This window comes from Hyperoodon ampullatus, assembly GCF_949752795.1.
Source record: "Hyperoodon ampullatus genome assembly, chromosome: 1".
Lineage (NCBI taxonomy): Eukaryota > Metazoa > Chordata > Mammalia > Artiodactyla > Ziphiidae > Hyperoodon > Hyperoodon ampullatus.
The window spans coordinates 59,096,132-59,114,326 of NC_136914.1; the positions used below are offsets into that span (position 1 = coordinate 59,096,132).

Below are 18,195 nucleotides of genomic sequence, written 5' to 3' on the forward strand. Positions count from 1 at the left end.
CTAGGGGAGAGCCGTGTGAATGCAAAGGCAGACGAACCAAGGAATGCCTGGAGCCACCAGAAGCTGGACGAGGCGAGGAAGGATTTTCCCCTAGAGCCTCTGGAAGAAGCATGGCCCAGTGACACCTTGGTTTCAGACTTCTGGCCTCCAGAATTTTGAGAGAATTGTTGTTTTAAGCCATTGTTTTAATTGTTGTTTTAAGCCGTCTGTTGTTTTAAGCCGTTTGTGGTCATTTGTTGCAGCAACCCAGAAAACCAATGCAAGCCCTTTCTGCTTCACCAGGTTGCCTCGCTAGGGAGGGGTCCAATTGAGCAGGTCCCTGAATATCCCTTTCCTTTCTGCGGGTGCTGAAGACAGAGGACAAGGGGTAGGGATGGGGAGAGGAGCCGGGCTGGCAGAGGGTAATGCCCGTAGTCCCACCCCTGCTGGTGGCCCCGCCCCTCCTGCAGCCCCACCCCCAAGCAGCCTGCCCCACACAGGCCCCGCCCCTTCCCAGCAACTGTCTGCCCACACAGTTCAAAGGCTGTGCTCTACAACTGGTTTCTGCAAGGAAAGCCTGATAGAAGGAGGTTAAAGCATGAGAAGGGAATATAAGTTAGCTCTCAGGAAGGACTTCCTGATTCTGAAAAGAATTAAATTGAAACCGCTTTCTAAGTGGGGCTGTAAAATATCTGTGATTCCCTTACAACCTTTCTGAACAGGAGTATCACCCGTCACTTGGGGCAGTTAGTTGGGTGGGGTTCCAGTTGGGCGAACTTCAAAGGGCCATGGAGGGCATCTGGTGTAGCAATGCCTTCCTCTCAGAGGGGAGGAAACTGAGACCAGACCACACGGCAAGTGCTTCTGGTTCTAATACCTCCATCGTTCAGAGGGGACAGTGGGCACTGCTCAGTGATTTCACCCCAGTGGCATGCTCTCCAGCTGGGATTATTGGTGTCCCTACTGTAAACGGGCCTGCTGCTGCACCTGGGGACAGAGGCCTGATGTGTGACTTATCACAGACTGGCCTTCTCTGCAGAGCCAGAAAGAACTCAGACAGCGGGAACGCTTGTGCGTGCCACCGGGGAGCACTGTTTGCCTGGCCCTGTGCTAGGTTGGTGGGGACAGATGAGCCAGCCCCGTCCCTTGAGAAGCCGGCACTCACTGAGTCCTAGCAGTGTGCTCAGGATAGCTGCAGATGTTCTGTGATTGGAGTGGGGTGGGCTAGCGGCTCCCAGGAGGCTCCGGTGGGTGGGGAGGCTTAGTCAGCAGTGGAGACTTGGGCTCTGGGCTCCCCATGGGGGTGGCAGCAGCCACTTGACTCTTTCCATCTTCAAGGCGGGGGGGGTGGTGGTGGACTCAGGATCAGAGCAGAAAGAAGACGAGGACAGGAATTGTTCAGGGACCCACAGTCCTGAGACAGGAGCGGCCCTGTTTGTTTGCATCTTGGTTCTCCACTGCAGTCTCCTCTGGTGCTCACCTCATTTAGAATTAAACGTTCCCCTTTGCAGTGAGAAAATCTCCCCTGGCTGCCCTCTGTCTAGCCTGGTTGTGCCTTCTGCTTCCTCCTCTTTTGTCTTTTTAATTTTTTTCTTTCAGTTTTATTGAGATATAATGGACATACAGCACTGTATACACTTAAGGTGTACAGCATAGTGATTTGACTTACATCATGAAATGATTATCACAATAAGTTTAGTGAACATCCAACATCTCATACAGATAAAACATGAAAGAAATAGAAAAGAAAAAGTTTTCTTTGTCATGAGAGCTCTTAGGATTTACTCTCTCAGGAACTCTCAGGGACTTCCCTGGTGGTGCAGTGGTTGAGACTCTGCACTCCCAATGCAGGGGCTCGGGTTTGATCCCCAGTCAGGGAACTAGATCCCATGTGCATGCCGCAACTAAGAGTTCGCATGCCACAACTAAGGAGCCCACGAGCCACAACTAAGGAGCCAGTGAGCCACAACTAAGGAGCCAGTGAGCCACAACTAAGCAGCCCTTGAGCCACAACTAAGCAGCCCTTGAGCCACAACTAAGGAGCCCGGCTGCTGCAACTAAGACCCGATGCAACCAAAAATATAAATAAATATTTTTAAAAAGAACTTTCATATGTAACATACAGCAGTGTTAATTATATTTATCATATAGTACATTACATCTCTAGCATTAATTTACCTTATAACTGGACTCTCTGTCTTTTTAAAGCTAATAATTAGTGAGCCCTTCCTATGTGCTGGACTGAGTTGTCTCCTAGACATTCTCTCCTTAATCCTCCAGCAACCGTTAGAGGCAGTTTTAGGGTTATTGCCCCATTCTACACTGAGGTAAAGAGAGGCTCAGAGAGGTTAGGGAACTTGCAAATAAATACAAAGCCTTATCCCCTCTCTTCTGGCGGACTTCTCGATGCCTTCCTATCCCAGGTGTTTGTCCTTAAGAGAAGGATGCTTTTAAGGGAGGTGGGCTGTTTGGGGATGGGTTGTTTGTTCATTGGTTCGGTCCTTTAGTCACTCATCTAACATTTCCCAGGCATCCGGGGGCCCTCTGGTTCTCCCTGAGGTGCTGCTAGAGGAGCAGGGGCCCTGGAGTGGGGACCAGCTTCCTGGGGCCAGGGCCCCAGGGAGGTGGGCTGACTGTCATACTCTGTGGGAAGGGCGGGAGCAGACCTGAAGTGGCACAAGGCACCTGGGCCAGGTCCCCAGTGGGCTCTCTGAAGCTGCAGGAAGGCAGAAATGGAGCCTCCATCACCATCCTTCAGAAGCAGGTTTTTAATTTTTCTTTTATGAGAGGATATGCCAGGGCGTGAGAACTCTTTGTTCCCGATGAGGGAGGGCAGCTTGCAGTGGAGAGAGCACTGGACTGTGTGACCTTATGGGAGTGACTGCCTCTCTCTGGGCCTCAGATTCCCATCTGCAAAATAAGGGGGTGGGGCCAGAACAGCATCCATCTCCTTAGTCCTGGTGGTCCACAAGATGATTTTAGGTGGTTCCTGGGGGAACATTTTAAAATTTAATACGTGTGCATTAGGTGTAATGTGTATTAAAGAAAATAACTAATACCTCAGATCTATGATTTCATAGATGTTGATTAGGTTAGGCCAAGACCATATTTATTTAAGAAAAGTCAGTCAATTTAAAGAAAAATAGTGGCATTTCCTGGTCAGGTGTAGGCACTTAACAGTCTGTATCTGCTGGCTTTTAAAGAAAGAATGGGGATTCTCATTATGTGTTACAGCACCTTACAGTTTACAAAGGAGTTTCCCCATCTCCCCAGGTCCTTTGAGTGACCATTAGGCAGGTGTTATCATTCCTGTTTAACAACAGAGGCAGCTGACCCTCAGAGAGGGAAGTGATCTGTCCAAGGTCACACAGCTCCTAAGTGCAGAGGGCCTCAGCTGGCACATGCTCTTTGCCAGTTCCACCAGCCCAGCCTCAGGGAGCGGTGGATCCCTCGGCCTTACTTCCTCCCACAGCTGGCACCGGCTGTCATCATATTGTTGGTTTGTCGTATGCATCTTCTCTTGTCCTAATTTCCTTAAAGCAGAGAAGGATGGGATTGAAGGTAACGAGTGGCCCTCTCTGTCCCTTCCTGCAGGCCTCTAACCCGTGCACAAGGTGGAGTGTGTCCTACAGCCCCCCGGAGTGCTGTTTTCTAGTGAGCTCGCTGGATGGATAATAGGTAGGTTCCCGTCACAGCTGATATGTAGCCCCAGTTGGCAGTTAGTGAAACATCTGGTGAGGGCATTAATTCCAGGCCAGGGGAGGCTGCCTGCCCTGAGCCTCTGGTGAGCCAGCCCCTGGCTGCGGCCACTGAGACTTCCCAGGCCAAAGGGAGACTCAGACTGTGAACAGATATCCTCTTAGAAGAAATGGAACTTGGATCTTGCTTGCTGCTTCAACGTTTTTATTGTTAAAAAATAAAACATAAAAAGGTTAAAGAATGATGCAGTGAACACCCATTTGCCCACTAACCAGAATCAGTAATTTTAACATTTGGCCATGTCAGAGTAAGTTGCAGACATCATGACAATTCACCCCAAATATCCTCAGATGCATCTCCTTAAACAAAATTGTCCTTGGGGCTTCCCTGGTGGCGCAGTGGTTGGGAGTCCGCCTGCCGATGCGGGGGACGCGGGTTCCTGCCCCGGTCCGCGAGGATCCCACGTGCCGCGGAGCGGCTGGGCCCGTGAGCCATGGCTTCTGGGCCTGCGCGTCCGGAGCCTGTGCTCCGCAACGGGAGAGGCCATAGCAGTGCGAGGCCCGCGTACCGCAAAAAAAAAAAAAATTGTCCTTGGATACAACCACAACACCACTATATACCAAGTCCATGTTAAAACTTCTCCAGTTATCCTTAAGATATTTCTCATAGTGCATTAAAAAAAAAAATCAGGATCCAGAATTACAGTTCATGCATTACAGTGGATCTCATTTTGACAGAAAAGGTCCCAGTGCATCTGAAACATGAGGGGTGACCTCTGAGGCCTTGAATGTTACAGGTTCTGGAGTCCCAGGGAAGACAGTCATGTGTTACTTGCCTGCATTTGTCTGATCCACCAAGACCTACTGGGGTCTTGCCCTCTCGTTGCTTAGGAAAATTCAGAAAGCAGAGAGGGAGAGGCTTGCTGGGCCTGGATATCCATGTGGAGCTGCTGGCCCACCCTGCATGGGCCCTCTTCCCATTGGAAGGAGAACTGCTCAGTGGCCGGAAGCCAGACCCAGGACTCCCTGAGTGTCCACTGTCAGTCACCAACGGCATGTGCTGGGCCCTGTGCTAGGCACTGGTGGGGAGATGCTCTAAAGAGCTTTGAGACCCGGGGCCCACCACCCAGCACGCCCTGGTGTTATCTGTTCAAAGACGCTCTGTTTGCAGACAACCAGCTTGTCAGGATGTGTTGAGCGGAGCCTCTTTGTTCCTTGGGGAAGGGGTGGTGGAGAGAGGCCCTTCTTTCACTAGACAGGGAGCACTAAATAAGTAGTGCCTAATCAAGCTGTGATGGGGAAATGAACTTAAAAAAATTTTTTTAAACCCACAGAAAAGTTGAAAGAAGAGTTCAGAGAACACCTACATGCCTTTGAGTTACCAATTGTTAACATCCTGTTTTTTAACATCCCTGTCCCTTATCTCTCTTTCTTCCCACGAGCCCTTCTCTCTCAATAAATACAACACTTTTTTTTTTTTTCTGTAGCCATTGTGGCCTCACCCTTACGTACCCCAGCATCCAGCTTTCCGAAAAGGGTGTTCTCCCACATGCTTCCATTGTCCATCTGAAAACAAATCACCATTAAATAGAACATCATCTGTGCTGTCCATTTCCAGATTTCACCAGTTGTTTCCCAAATGTTCTTTGTAGTGGATATTTTATCCAATCAAGGTCCACCCATTGTTTTCACTGTGACATGGCTCTTTCATCTCCTCTAACCTAGACTATCCTCACTGCTTTTGATTCCTTTGAAGCCTCCAGGCCTTTCATCTGCAGAACATCAGCGTTCTGGATTTGCTTTATGGTTTCCTTGTAATTAGGTTCAGGCCACACATTTCCTGCACGAACCCTGTGTGGGGAGGCGGTGAGGGGGTACAGGAGGCCACCTTAGGAGGCACGTGATGCCCGGCCTCCCGGCTGCTGACCATGCCAAGCTTGACCGCCAGCCCTCTCCATTGCAAGCCTGCATTTCCCTATGATAACAAATGCGTAAACCGTGGATGACACTTGGGGCTGTGTGCATATTCTGTTTGGTAAAACAACTTTTGAAAGCAAATCTGAGCATGTGACTCCCTGCTTAAATTATTTCAGTGATTTTCCTAATTTCAACTTCAAAATTTATCCAGTCTGCCTGCTTCTTGCTACCTTCACATGCCCACCCTGATCCAGGCCACTCTCACCTAGCATCTAGGTTACTGCAGTAGATTCCTGACCATTCCACCTCCATGCCTCCATCCCCCAGCTCTCAGCACAGCAGTCAGAGTAACTCATTTAAAAATCAAAGTCATATCAGATCACTCCTCTGCAAACTTGTACTGCCTTCCACTCAGAGCAAAAGTCAGAGTCGCCTCAATAGCTTCAAAGGGTCCATCTGCTCTGCAGCCCACACCCCTGCCCTCTCCCCTCCTCCCCTCCACTCTCACCCCATCAGGCTGTAGCAGCTGTTCCTTGAACACATGGGCACATTCCAAGGTCTTGGAAGCTGCTTGGATGTTCGGCTGTGTATCCACGTGGATGCTACAGAGCCACGCCCACCCCTCCCCACTTCAAGTCTTCACTCCAGTGTCACTTTCCCTGGCTGTGCTATTTAAAATGACAGCCCCCTCTACCAGCCTCCCTGGCCTCCTTTTCTGTTTTTGTCTTCATAGCACTTATAACCAAGCCATACCGTATACTTTTCTTATTTATTTGTTTCTCCCCAACTAGAACGTTAGCTCCACCAAAGCTGAGACTTTTGTGTTTGGTTGGTTCACTGCTATAGCTGGGCCCCACCCACCACCCCGCAGCCCGTTCCTAACAGCTGCTCCCAAAGTGTGCTCCAGGGATCCTTGGTGGGGGGACTCTTTTGAGGGGTCTGTGAAGTCAAAACCATTTTCATGATAATACTAGGATACTATTTGCTTTCCTGCTCTCATTCTCTCAGGAGTGCCCAAGGGAGTACTTCAGGGGCACGTGATGGTGATGTGGCAGCAAACTGAGTGAGGAGCAGCTTCAAGAATCCACCAGTTCTTCTCATCAGCCAGACATTGACATTTGCAAGAATGTAAAGCCCGTGCCACTCTTCCCCCTCAATTTTTTGGGGAAAATTTTTAACAAAAAATATTTATATTAACATGTAAATCTCTTATTGTTATTTCTAAATGAGTTAATAAATATTTAAAATATGTCTTAATTTCTTATGTAGCAAATAATTGATAGATATAATCCCCCAAAACAAAAACTCTAGGGTCCTCAAAAGTTTTTAAGAATGAAAAGGAATCCTGAGACCAAAAACTTGGAGAACCACTGGCTTACACAACCTCTCAGTAAAGAGATGTTGAATGAAGGAATGAACTTTCTGGTTTAACCTGAGAGACCTTGCCTCGGTGGTCTGGCTTCTGCAAGCTTCCCTGGCCTCCTCCCCTCCCCCATCTGCCTGTCCTTGGCTCTAGCTATGCTAACCTGCTGTCCCCATGGCACCTTCATGGGCATCTGAAACCTCTTGTCCATTTCAGAAATTCTTACTTATCCATTACGTGCATCAAATGGACTCAGTTCAAACTCACCTCCTCCAGGAAGCCTTCCTTGCCTATGATTTAGCGTTTCCTATCTCTAGTGCCTCTGCACAATTACCTCTACCCCAGTGTTTCCCCACCTCCACTGCATTTGTTTGTGTGCAGGTGTGTCTTACCAGACTGAGCTTCTTGAGGGCAGGAGCTAGGTCTTACCTTTTTATTACCAGTGCCTGGTACATACTAGGCACTTACTAAATATATGTTGAATCAGTGAGTGTTGCCTTAGAATTCAGAATAGGGACTCTCTTTCCCCTAATTTATCCTTGGACCAAAGTGCCTCTAAAGGGGAAATGGTTTCTGGCATCTGATTTGAGTCTTGAAATGTCAGGGTTACAACAGTACTGCATCTTTACTGGGAAAGGAGAAGTAACATTTATTGAGCACCTGCTGGGTGCCAGGAACTTTTGCATGGTATCTTGCTTCAGGGGCATTGTGGTTCATTAGGCCACTGTGAACCGGCTTGGGCTTTAACCACTTTTCATATGGCTTCTGTGGGAGAATGTGGTCTGGGAGCTAAGCTAAACTTCCTGTGAACTTTTGGGACTAATGCATTTGCATCATGTATGCAGACTGTGAAGTTGTTGAGGTCAGAGATGGTATGGTATATGTGTTGCTGGGTCCTGCCACCTCGTCCTGCATTCAGTGGTTAGTAAATACCCAGAATGATCTGTTCACTGGGCATAGTTAGTATTGTAAATAGCAGTACCAGTGAGGGCTTCCCATTGGTCATTTCATAGGTGATCACAAGTGGAGAAAGATCTCTATAGCTGGGGTGATCCAGGAAGGCTTTCCAGGGGAGGAGACTTTGAGCTGAGCTTTGGGGGATGGGCATTAGCCTCTTTCAGCTTTGTTATTTCCAAAAAACAGTTGGTCTCCTTCCCCCAGCTGCTGTGGGAGGCTGGGAGGTGTGTGCCTTGATCAGGGCGGAAAGGGCATCTCTGTCCCCTGTAGGACCTTTCTCATGCAGGAGTGTGACGTCTCCAGGCCAGGTGGGAAAGCAGGGGTAGACCCATGGAGAAGGACTCAGTAGAGGAGAGGACTTTGGACCACCCACGGTCTGCTCATGGCCAGGGTTCTAACAAGGGCCGTCTGGGCATGAGTTGCCATGGGCTCCCGGAGCAGTGAAGGGATTCTAGGGCTTGTGGCCAAACATCTCCCTTTTGGAGCAGGGAAATTGAGGCCCAGAGAGGGGAAGGGAGACTTACCTAAGGTTGCATAGGAGTTAGCAACAGAGCTGGGATTAAAGTTCAGGGCTCCCCTCTCAACCTCCCCCCACCGCCCCCCAGTTCTCCTTCCAATGTGTCATGCTGCCTCCTTTTCCCTTTTGCCCTTTGACCTCTTTGGAGTCTTGAGCCTTTGGAGTGGGGGCAATTTATGTTCTTTAAGTGTCATGCCAGGCATTGATGCTTGTGGTCTGATTGCCTCCTCTGCCTTCCAGCCTTCGTTCAGGGACAAAGGGCTCTGTTCAGATGTGGGATTTTGTGCAAAGAATGAACCAAGGGCCATATATATATATATATATATATATATATATTTTATATATATATATATTATATATATATATATATATATCAATTCGATTTATTTTTTCTTAGCTATAAAACTACATCTAACATTAAAAACAAGAAACACACAACAGTAAGCTCTGTTATTGCCAAAATTGTGTGGAGACAGCCCTTAGTTTATATCTGCCCAACGCAGCCAGGTGTCCCCCGGGAAAAGGCAGCCCTGGCTGTGGGCCCTCACTGCCTTATGCACCTGCTGCTGGAATTTCCTTTATCTCCCCCCGCACCCCCCATGTCTACTCCCCAAACTCCTGTTCTCTTTGGTGCATCTCCCTTCTTTTTTTTTTTTTTTTTTGCGGTACGCGGGCCTCTCACTGTTGTGGCCTCTCCCATTGCGGAGCACAGGCTCCGGACGCGCAGGCTCAGCGGCCATGGCTCACGGGCCCAGCCGCTCCGCGGCATGTGGGATCCTCCCGGACCGGGGCACGAACCCGTGTCCCCTGCATTGGCAGGCGGACTCTCAACCACTGCGCCACCAGGGAAGCCCAGCTCCCTTCTTTATTGTGGCTTCTCTCAGCAGCCCGGAGGGTCAGGGAGAGTTGAGATCATGGGGCACTCCACCTTCCTGCCCCCTTCCCTGAAATTCCTCTTGCCGCCACTTTGGAAAGAATGGGGGATGCCTGGCCCAGTTCCTGGTGGGCAGCTGGGTGTTTTGAAAGGCTCCTGGGACCTGAACTGGAGGCTGTCTAGGACAAAGCCCCCTTGTCACCTCTGTGAGCCTGTGTCTGCTTTTAGAGGGTCTGAGGGAAGGGGAGACCTGGGCCATCTTACTCCTGCCAGTAGCCTGCAGCTCTGAGCAGGGGAGCCTTAGCCAGCCCGGCTAGAGAAAGAAGGGAGGGGAGACCAGCAGTGGTTTGGCACAGGGTGTACTGCTGAGTGTACCCCAGCAGGGGGCACCCTACCTGGGCCGAGATCTGGGAAGATAATCACCCAGGCACCGTGGGAATACAGCCCTGGGAGGTGGGCTCTGACTCTTGGTTCAGACACATGGAAGGTGGAGAGAAGGAAAGGGCTCCAGAGACAGAAGGGAAAAGAAAACCAGGGAGAAGAGTGTGTTGGGTGGAGGTGATATGCTCTTGACTCTCCTTTGCCCCTTGGCTGTTTCTGTGGTTTTCAGATTAACCAGGTAAGTCATCTTATCCTTAAGCCTCAGAGGGCTCTACTCTGGAATGGCATCACTAGTTTCTTCTTTGGGCTCATAGGCATCTGAAGCAATAGCATTTCTCAGATTCATTCCTCCGATAGATCTATCACCAGTCCCTGTGCTGATGGAGCGTCCAGTGGTGTGAAGTCAAACTCCTGTGCATCCTCCAAGGCTCAGTTCCAATGGGCCTGCTCTGATTTCCCAGGAGGAAGTGACTGCCAGGCCTCTTGTCTCAGAAGATTTTTACCACTTGTTTGTTACACCACTCCCCATCTGCCTGACCCTAAACTCTTCCCAAAGAGAGTCTGGGCTCTGTCAGCTCTTACCCACAATGTTTCATATGTTTGTGCTGGTTTGTGATTAGAAATTCCACTCTGCCCTGGCTGGGTTGAGTAGCTGGGGCTTGCAAACCTCCCAGCTTAGCTCTTTCACAGCCTGGAATGAGCTGTGTGCATGTGGGAGCCTTTTTTTTTTTTCCAGCTGTAGGAATATGGATGATCATCTAGTGATAGAGAAAGTGACAAAGCAGACCTCTAAAAAACTTCACAATATAGAGAACAGACAACATGTGGGAGTCTTTTATTTTTATTTTTTAATTTAATTTCTATTTTGGGAATATAGTTGATTTACAAAGTTGTGTTAGTTTCAGGTATATGGCAAAGTGATTCAGCTATACATATATCCATTCTTTTTCAGATTTTTTTCCATTATAGGTTATTACAGAATATTGAGTAGAGTTCTGTGTACTATACAGTAAGTCCTTGTTGATTATCTGTTTTGTATATAGTAATGTATATATGTTAATCCCAAACTCCTAATTTATCATGTGGGAGTCTTTTAAATCAAGTGTTTGTAACTGTTGGTGACAGGAGGGTAGCAAAACAGACTGGTGTGTCCACTTTGCTTCTTAGAGAGATTTGTTTTCCAAAGGCCATGTTTCCCACCCTGGGCCTAGCTGGAGGGGCAGCTTGGGAAAGACTTCCACAAGTCTCTCCCCAGATCTGCCTGGACAGCCACAGAAAAGCTTGAGGGAGGTGGAGAGCACTGTTATCAGAGAGGTCATAATAAAGGTGATGTAAATAAAGAAGGAATAAATCATGCTTTTGGGCAGGAAGACCTGATAAAGATGTCGATTCTCCCCGAAGGGATCTATAGATTCACTGCGGTTCTAGTTAAACCTTAGCAGGTTTTTTTCATGGAACTTGATACGATGATTCTAAAATATCTACACAAGAGTCAAGGTCTAAGAATATCCAGGACACTTCCGAAGAAGACAGGAAGGAGGGTTGTGGCCTAGCAGATGCCATGGTGTGTTATAAAACTGTAGTCACTACACTAGGGAGGTTCGTTTTGGGACCGAGTGACCGATGGGAGAGTCAGTGTGTGACAGCAGAGTCATAGCACATCAGCGAGGACAGGAGGACTGGTTAATATGTGGTGCTTCTTACGTTCCAAACAAAAGCAGACTGTCAGAGGATGTCATGGACCAGGTGTTGCAGTTAACCAAGTTCTCTGCATTGATGTCCAGTTTTTTAAAAAGAAAGAAGTCCAGGGTCAAGGCAGAGTTGACAGCAGAGTATCAGTGACAAAAACCAGAGGCTGGCTTTTTTGCTGGCAGCAGGAGGCAGTCTCTGCTGTTTCCTCCAGGGCTGGCTTTCCTTTGGGGTTGGGAGGAACTCCTTTCCTCAAGCACAGGCTGCCTGGACTTAGTGCTGGGGTCCAGGGCCCCAGAGCTTAGAATACTGCCCTGTAGTCCTAGAGGTGGGTCTGGCATCTTCCCAGGAGACAGAATAGGCCCTATATCAGTTTGGGTTGGGGGCGCTGGATCTGGTGTGTCCTGCTTTCCTTAGGGGCAAGAGGGATGGGATAATAGGAACTGAGCTTTCTTGGGGAAGGTGGGAAAAGAGGTTGCTTTCTCCTGAATGAAGTCAGTGGGTATGAATTGAACTTCCTCTAGCTAGCGGCAGGATGGTTAGGGCACGTGACTCTTTAATAAGGGTGGTCTGTACTATCAGAAAGGAGCAAGGTGAGACTGGTAAGGGGCAGCGTCCAGTGAGAGCTGCTCTGGAGCTGTGCTGTCCAGTACGGTGGCCACCAGCTACACGTGATCACATCTAAGCTACTTTAAATGAAGTAAAATTAAAAATTCAGCTCCCCAAGCACACAAGCCACATGTCAAGAGCTTACTAGCCACACATGGCTAGTGGCTACCATATTGGACGTTACTGTCATCACAGAACATTCTCTTGGGAGCACTGCTCTGCTACTGGAACCTTTGTAGTTTGCAGAGACATTTCAGACCAGTTATCTCCCAGATCTAAGTGAAAGGCCCATCTGTAGCCTTAGTGGCAGGCCAGACAGGTTTTGCCCACACATCCTGGCTCTGCCGCTCGTAAGTTCTGTGACACTTAGCCTCACTGAGACTGGTCTGTAACATGTGATTGGCTGTTTCTTAGATGTGCAAGGATGTGTGATGGTCAAGGGAGATCATGCTGGTATAGCACTTTGCAGGATGCTGGCACAGCATAATCACTCTGTACATGGCAGCAGGCTTTACTATTTTACAGGTGAAAGGTGAGGGTCAAAGAGGCGAAGTGACATGGCCAAGGGCACCAAACTAATAAATGAAGGTCCAGAATGCCAACTCCCATCTCTTATCCTGCCTCTACTGCTCCTTCCAGCCCTAATCTGTGCATGAGAGAAGCTGATACAGTGTGCTGAGGAGGAGGAGGTGGCTGTCTGCAGGGTGGGCTCGGCCTAGGGCCAGGCAGGATCGTCCTGGGGCAGAAGAGCTGATGGATGTGAAGTCCGGGGTTTCTTGGCTGGATGCAGGGGACCTACTAGCCCTATCTTATTCAAAATCTCTCTCAGGGCTTCCCTGGTGGCACAGTGGTTGAGAGTCCGCCTGCCGATGCAGGGGACACGGGTTCGTGCCCTGGTCCGGGAAGACCCCACATGCCGTGGAGCGGCTGGGCCCGTGAGCCATGGCTGCTGAGCCTGCGCATCCAGAGCCTGTGCTCTGCAACGGGAGAGGCCACAACAGTGAGAGGCCTGCGTACCACAAAAAAAAAAAAAAAAGAAAAAAGAAAATCTCTCTCAGGCCTTGGATTTTAGCTACTCCCCACATCCTTTCAAGCTCAAAACTCAGAAAAGTGCTTTGTTGGGGCCACACAGAACCCTGGAGCCTTGAGTGATCCATGAGATGGTTTCAGAGTGAAGCAGTTCTTGGGGCCTTCCAGGAAACACTGGCTCCTTCAGGAAGCCTGCCTTGATTTTCTGATGTTTCCTTTCTCCCCCTCAGTTTTGTTCAAATTCCCAGAGCCTTCCCCATGGGAGGGATTGCAGCATGCTTCCCGTTGACCTGAGGTTCTTCCTCTTTTTTCGTGACAGGAACATTTCAGTTAAAGGCTAATGAAAGTAAAGATTGGCTTTTTTCTCCATCCCCAGTTCAAAGACCCCTGAATTCCATCCATCAGGCAGTAGAGATCATTTCTAGCCTCTTAATCTCCCCTCCTCCAGACTTAGCCCATTGTCTAGTCTTGGGACCCCTTGGGACCCCCAGGGTCTGGAACACAGTAGGTGCCTGGCATGTGCCTTTGTGGGTAAAAATAGGCCTTGCAGGTCCCCTCGAAGTGCAGACCTGCCCCAGCTGGGGGAAAGCCAACTGGGACCAGATGCTTCCTGAAGGAGGGGACGACACAGGTGCTGGAATGCCTCACACGGCCTCCTGCTTCCCAGCAGCTGCGTGAAGCTGGGCCTCAGCCTGCAGAGGAAGAAGCCGGTTCCAGGCTGCAGGACTCAGAGGGGACCTTTGGGCCTGGTTCACAATGGACGACAGGGCTCCCATGCAGCCTGTTGAAGATGCCATGTGGCTTGCAAAGTCTGGGGCTCTGGTCCTGGCCCGCGGGCTACCAACAGCATGTTCTTTGCCTCTTTGGCCCCAAATGGGCATGGCTGTGTGCCCCTCATCCCCAGCCATGTTTAGCTGAAGCTGTCCTGCTTGACAAATGGGCCATTTACTTTCTGCGCTGGAGCTGGAGTGGCCGGCCCCGAAGAGAGACTATAATTAGCAGAGAAGAGTGGATGGGATTGCACGCTAGCATCAGCAGTTAATTTTATACTCACATGGAAACATAAACTGATGTCCTCGGAGATGTAAATGTCATTTGGAAATCTTGAAGTGCCTGGGAGGGCTATGCTGGCCTCTCCCCATGCCTACTGCCCCTGGAACCCTTGAATGAGGAGCCCAGATCAGCGTGTGCTGTGTGCGAAGCCGCCTTGGGGACTGCCTGCTGGCCGCTGGGAGGGCTGGACCAGGAGACACGAACCTGTGGTAGCTCAGTACACAGTGGTGCGGGAGTCCAAAGGTTTGGGTCTGCGTTTGCCACAGTAGCTTTCCTATGGCTTTAGTGGTCTGGAAATGTTGCAAGGCTGACTAGCAAGGAAAATGTGATCTTTTGTAACAGGAGGGAGATCAGACCAAAGGAAGTTTTGTTTCCTCCCGGCAAGGCTGTTCTGGAGTGTCCCGGGAGCTTATAAAAATAGAAGAAGCCACTGACTGCCTTTACAAAGAGGGCTGGGGTCAATTCTGCTCAGAATGGAGGCCAATGACAGCTTTGGTGTTTTGGAGATGGTTTATGGTACTTTAATCCAAAAGCATAGCCTCAAGCGGGAAGGAGGGAGGGGGACAGGCTAGGGCACTGGGAAGATGTCAGGGCCTGTGTCCATCCTGCCCAAGAAGAGCTTTTTTTTTTTTTTTTTTTTTAACAACAGGAAACATAGAACTCTCAAAAGTATATGGAATCAATCCTGAAAATATTAAGATGTTATCTTGTTGGTTCAGTGACAACCTGAGAATCGTACTTTCCACCAAGATAGAGGGTAAAGCCCCACCTCTGTTGCCCCCATGGCCTTGCATATTGGCTGCACTCCTGCCTGGGCTCTGAAGATGTCACCTCTTTGTGGGGTTCTTCTTTAACCGTCATCCCCAGCTCCAGAGTGGAAGGATCTCTGGGCTCTGTTTCTGGTTCAGGGTTAGGGTTGAGTGAGTGATTTCTTGTAATTGCACTAATTCGGAAGGGGAGGATTTGGCTCTCTAAAGCTGCTTGCCCTTGTTCTCAGAGGACCCGCAGGGCTTAGGCCAGCCTTGAACAATGATTTCATCATGTTCTGGGTTTTGGAGCATGAACTGACCAAATAACTCTGGTTAATCTTTCTCTATCAAAGGTAGATTTTATTTCCTGTGGTCCCCATTTTCCTATAGAGGGCTGTGTGTGTGTGTGTGTGTGTGTGTGTGTGTGTGCGCGCATGTGTGTGTGTGTGTGTGTGTATCCTGTCTTATTAATTTAAAAATTTACCCAACTGGGTAATTTGGATGACATCATTTCACTCACGGTTTTCCTGATATGGCCAACTTGTTAATAAGTGGCTCACGGCCAAGTTTGTCAATGCCTTTCGCACCTATTGGCCCATGTGTGTTGGGAAGGCATTCCTTTTAGACCAGGGGAGTGGGTCTCAGTAGTCCCAGATTATCCTTTCAAACGAGGGGAATGGCATTTAGCTGTGAAATACAGCAGAACCCTGGACCCGAGGGAGATGGCTTCCCAGTAATCCTGTGTCACCCAGTGTTTCTAAGTAAGGTTGGCCTGTTTGACTTTTGGCATCCCCGCCACTTGTCAAAGCTTAGGAGAAGCAGGCACTTCCCTTTACCCAGGACAGTCTTGGTGCTCTTTAGAAGGCAATCAAGGGGATCTACTTTGAGGGCACATTGTAGCCAATTTAAGGCGGGGGTAGACCAGGAGTAACTCGAGTTCCAGATGTTGACTCTAGGGCAGCTGTGCTCATGGCACATCTGGCCCACATCTTGTCTGTATTATCCCTCATTTCCTTTACTCAGACCTTTGCTGACAGCACCATGGCTTCCAGCTCCTCTCCCACACTGCCTTCTGCTCTCTGAAGTCCAGTGTATCTGCTCTTGGGAATGTGTGGCCTGGAAAGTCAGAATCCTTGGACGGGAAGGAGGCTGGGTAGACAGCGGCAGACTCAAACCCAAGGGGGTCTATTGGGAAGCCTGGCTTGCATCCCTTCGACAGACATTGATTGTTAATGCCTGTTGTACTTCCTAAATGTCAGGACTGTTCTGGGTGCTGACGGTGCCCGAAATGGTCAAAAATCCCTCCTAGCATGGAGCTTATGTTCTTGTGGGGAAAACAAACAATTAAAAAATAGAACAAAAAATGTAGTATGTTAAATACTTGCAATTACAAAGGAAAAGCATAAAACAGGAAAATGGGATCGGGAGTTTCAAGGAGAGGGATTTTCTACATTTAAACAAGATGACCCCAAAGGCCTCACTGAGCAGGACAAATTGAGCAAAGACGGGAAGGAGGTGACGGAGGGAGCCATAGAGCCATATGGAGATCAGGAGGAAGAGCATTCCAGGCAGTGGGAACAGCCTGTGCAAAGGCCCTGGGGTGGCACACTTCGTGTGTTTGGCCAGAGGTGAGGAGCCCCATGCAGTTAAAGCAGAGTGAGGAAGTGGGGGGAGTGAGAAGTGAGCTCAGACAGGCTGTGTAGGCTGTGATTAGGGTTGTGGCTTTTACTCTTGGCACACAGAGTACCAGCCTGCCCTGATTAGGTTTCGCCTGTCACTCTGTTGTGGAGGACGGGCTGAAGGGGGCCAGTTAGAACACTATTGCCGATCCCAGTGCATTGTGGCAGTGCAGCCACAGACTCATCTGAGGGTTCGGGGTGATGTCAGCTGATAAGTCTCCCTAAAGATTTAGTATGAGAGCTTTCAGGCTGAGAGCAAAAAAGGGGTCCCCCAAGGGCTTTTTTTTGCCTGTTTTCTGATGGGTTGTTACAGTGGTCACCTTTCCACCGTTAGGAAAGTTGATGATGAAGAATTCACTGGAAAAGCCCTCCTGCTCCAACTTTCGGCCTTCCTGATAGTCTTTCTGAAGATAAATTCCATGTTTATGGTGCTGAGTGAAATGCCCATCTCCCTGAGCAGTTCTGAAATTTCCCTTGGTGACCTGCCTGTGTAATACGCATCCCAGGGGCCCCAGGCTTTCAGACTTAGTGTTTCCAGTTTCCTTACCTCACAAAAGCCTTGCAAAAACCTGTGGGGTGAGCAGGGCAGAAATGATAAACTTCAGCCACTTTTCAGATGAGAACACAGACTCATGTGGTCCAATGCCTATCCAACGCCCAGAGTTAGCAAGCGGCACAGCTGGGACTTGAACCCAGGTTCTCTGACCCTCTAAGCCAGTGGATTTTCCCTGACTCACCAGTACCTTCTTCTAAAGCAGCATTTCCAGATAGGGTCTGTGTTAGTTTGCTAGGGCTGCCATAACAAAGTGCCACAGACTGGGTGGCTTAAACAACAGAGGTTTGTTGTCTTGCAGTTCTGGAGGCCAGAAGTCCAAGATGAAGGTGTGGGCAGAGTTGGTTTTCTCTGAGGCCTCTCGCTTTGGGTTTGTAGATGGCTGTCTTCTCCCTGTGTCTTCACATGGTCTTCTCTCTGTGTGTGTCTGTATCGTAATCTCCTCTTCTTCTAAGGACAACATTTGTATTGGATTAAGGCCTAGTCATAAGACCTCATTTTAAGTTAATTACCTCTTTAAAGCCTCAATCTCCAAGTACAGTCCCATTCTGAGGTCCTGGGGGTTAGGGCTTCAGCATGTGAATTTGGGGGGACACAGTTGAGCCCATAACAGGTTCCCTCACATCCAGTCACCTGAGGTGAGCCCCTCTAACAGCAGACACCACAGCCCTCAGACGAGCCCTTTGTAGGAAAATCACGTGACTGCCAGTCCTTCTCCTCTCTCACTCCTTGCTTTCTCGCTGCAGCTGATCGGGGGCCTGGTCCTGTCAGTGGGGATCTATGCAGAGGTCGAGAGGCAGAAATACAAAACCCTGGAAAGTGCCTTTCTGGCCCCGGCCATCATCCTCATCCTCCTGGGGGTTGTCATGTTCATCGTGTCCTTCATCGGCGTGCTGGCTTCCCTTCGCGACAACCTGTGCCTTCTCCAAGCGGTGAGTCCACCCCACGCACCCCTCAGCCACTGGTGGTGGTGGGGTCCTTGGCATCCCCAGGAGAGCTGGGGAGAGCACCCCTGGGCCCTTGGGCATCCCAGTTATTCAGCCCTTGCCTCAAACCAGCTCTTTTAGAGGGTTTCCTGGGTCAGCCTGTCTGTGCACGTTGGCCCAAGAGTGCCCAGCCTCCTCCACTTCTGCGTAGAAAGGCTGATT

At 49.4% G+C, this 18,195-nt stretch overlaps 1 protein-coding gene across 2 annotated transcripts in view; it reads left to right on the forward strand.

Moving 5' to 3' along the window:
* TSPAN15 (tetraspanin 15) overlaps nt 1-18,195 on the forward strand; it is a gene marked incomplete at its 5' end in the record, with an annotated part of 50,776 nt that overhangs the window by 12,347 nt on the left and 20,234 nt on the right. The window contains one exon of one of the 2 annotated variants that reach the window (XM_079709758.1): nt 17,794-17,979. The exons of the other annotated variant lie outside the window; for it this stretch is intronic. Within the exon in view, the coding sequence (XP_079565884.1) occupies nt 17,794-17,979 (186 nt within the window). The remainder of the gene's footprint in view (nt 1-17,793; nt 17,980-18,195) is intronic. 2 annotated transcript variants of the gene reach the window in all.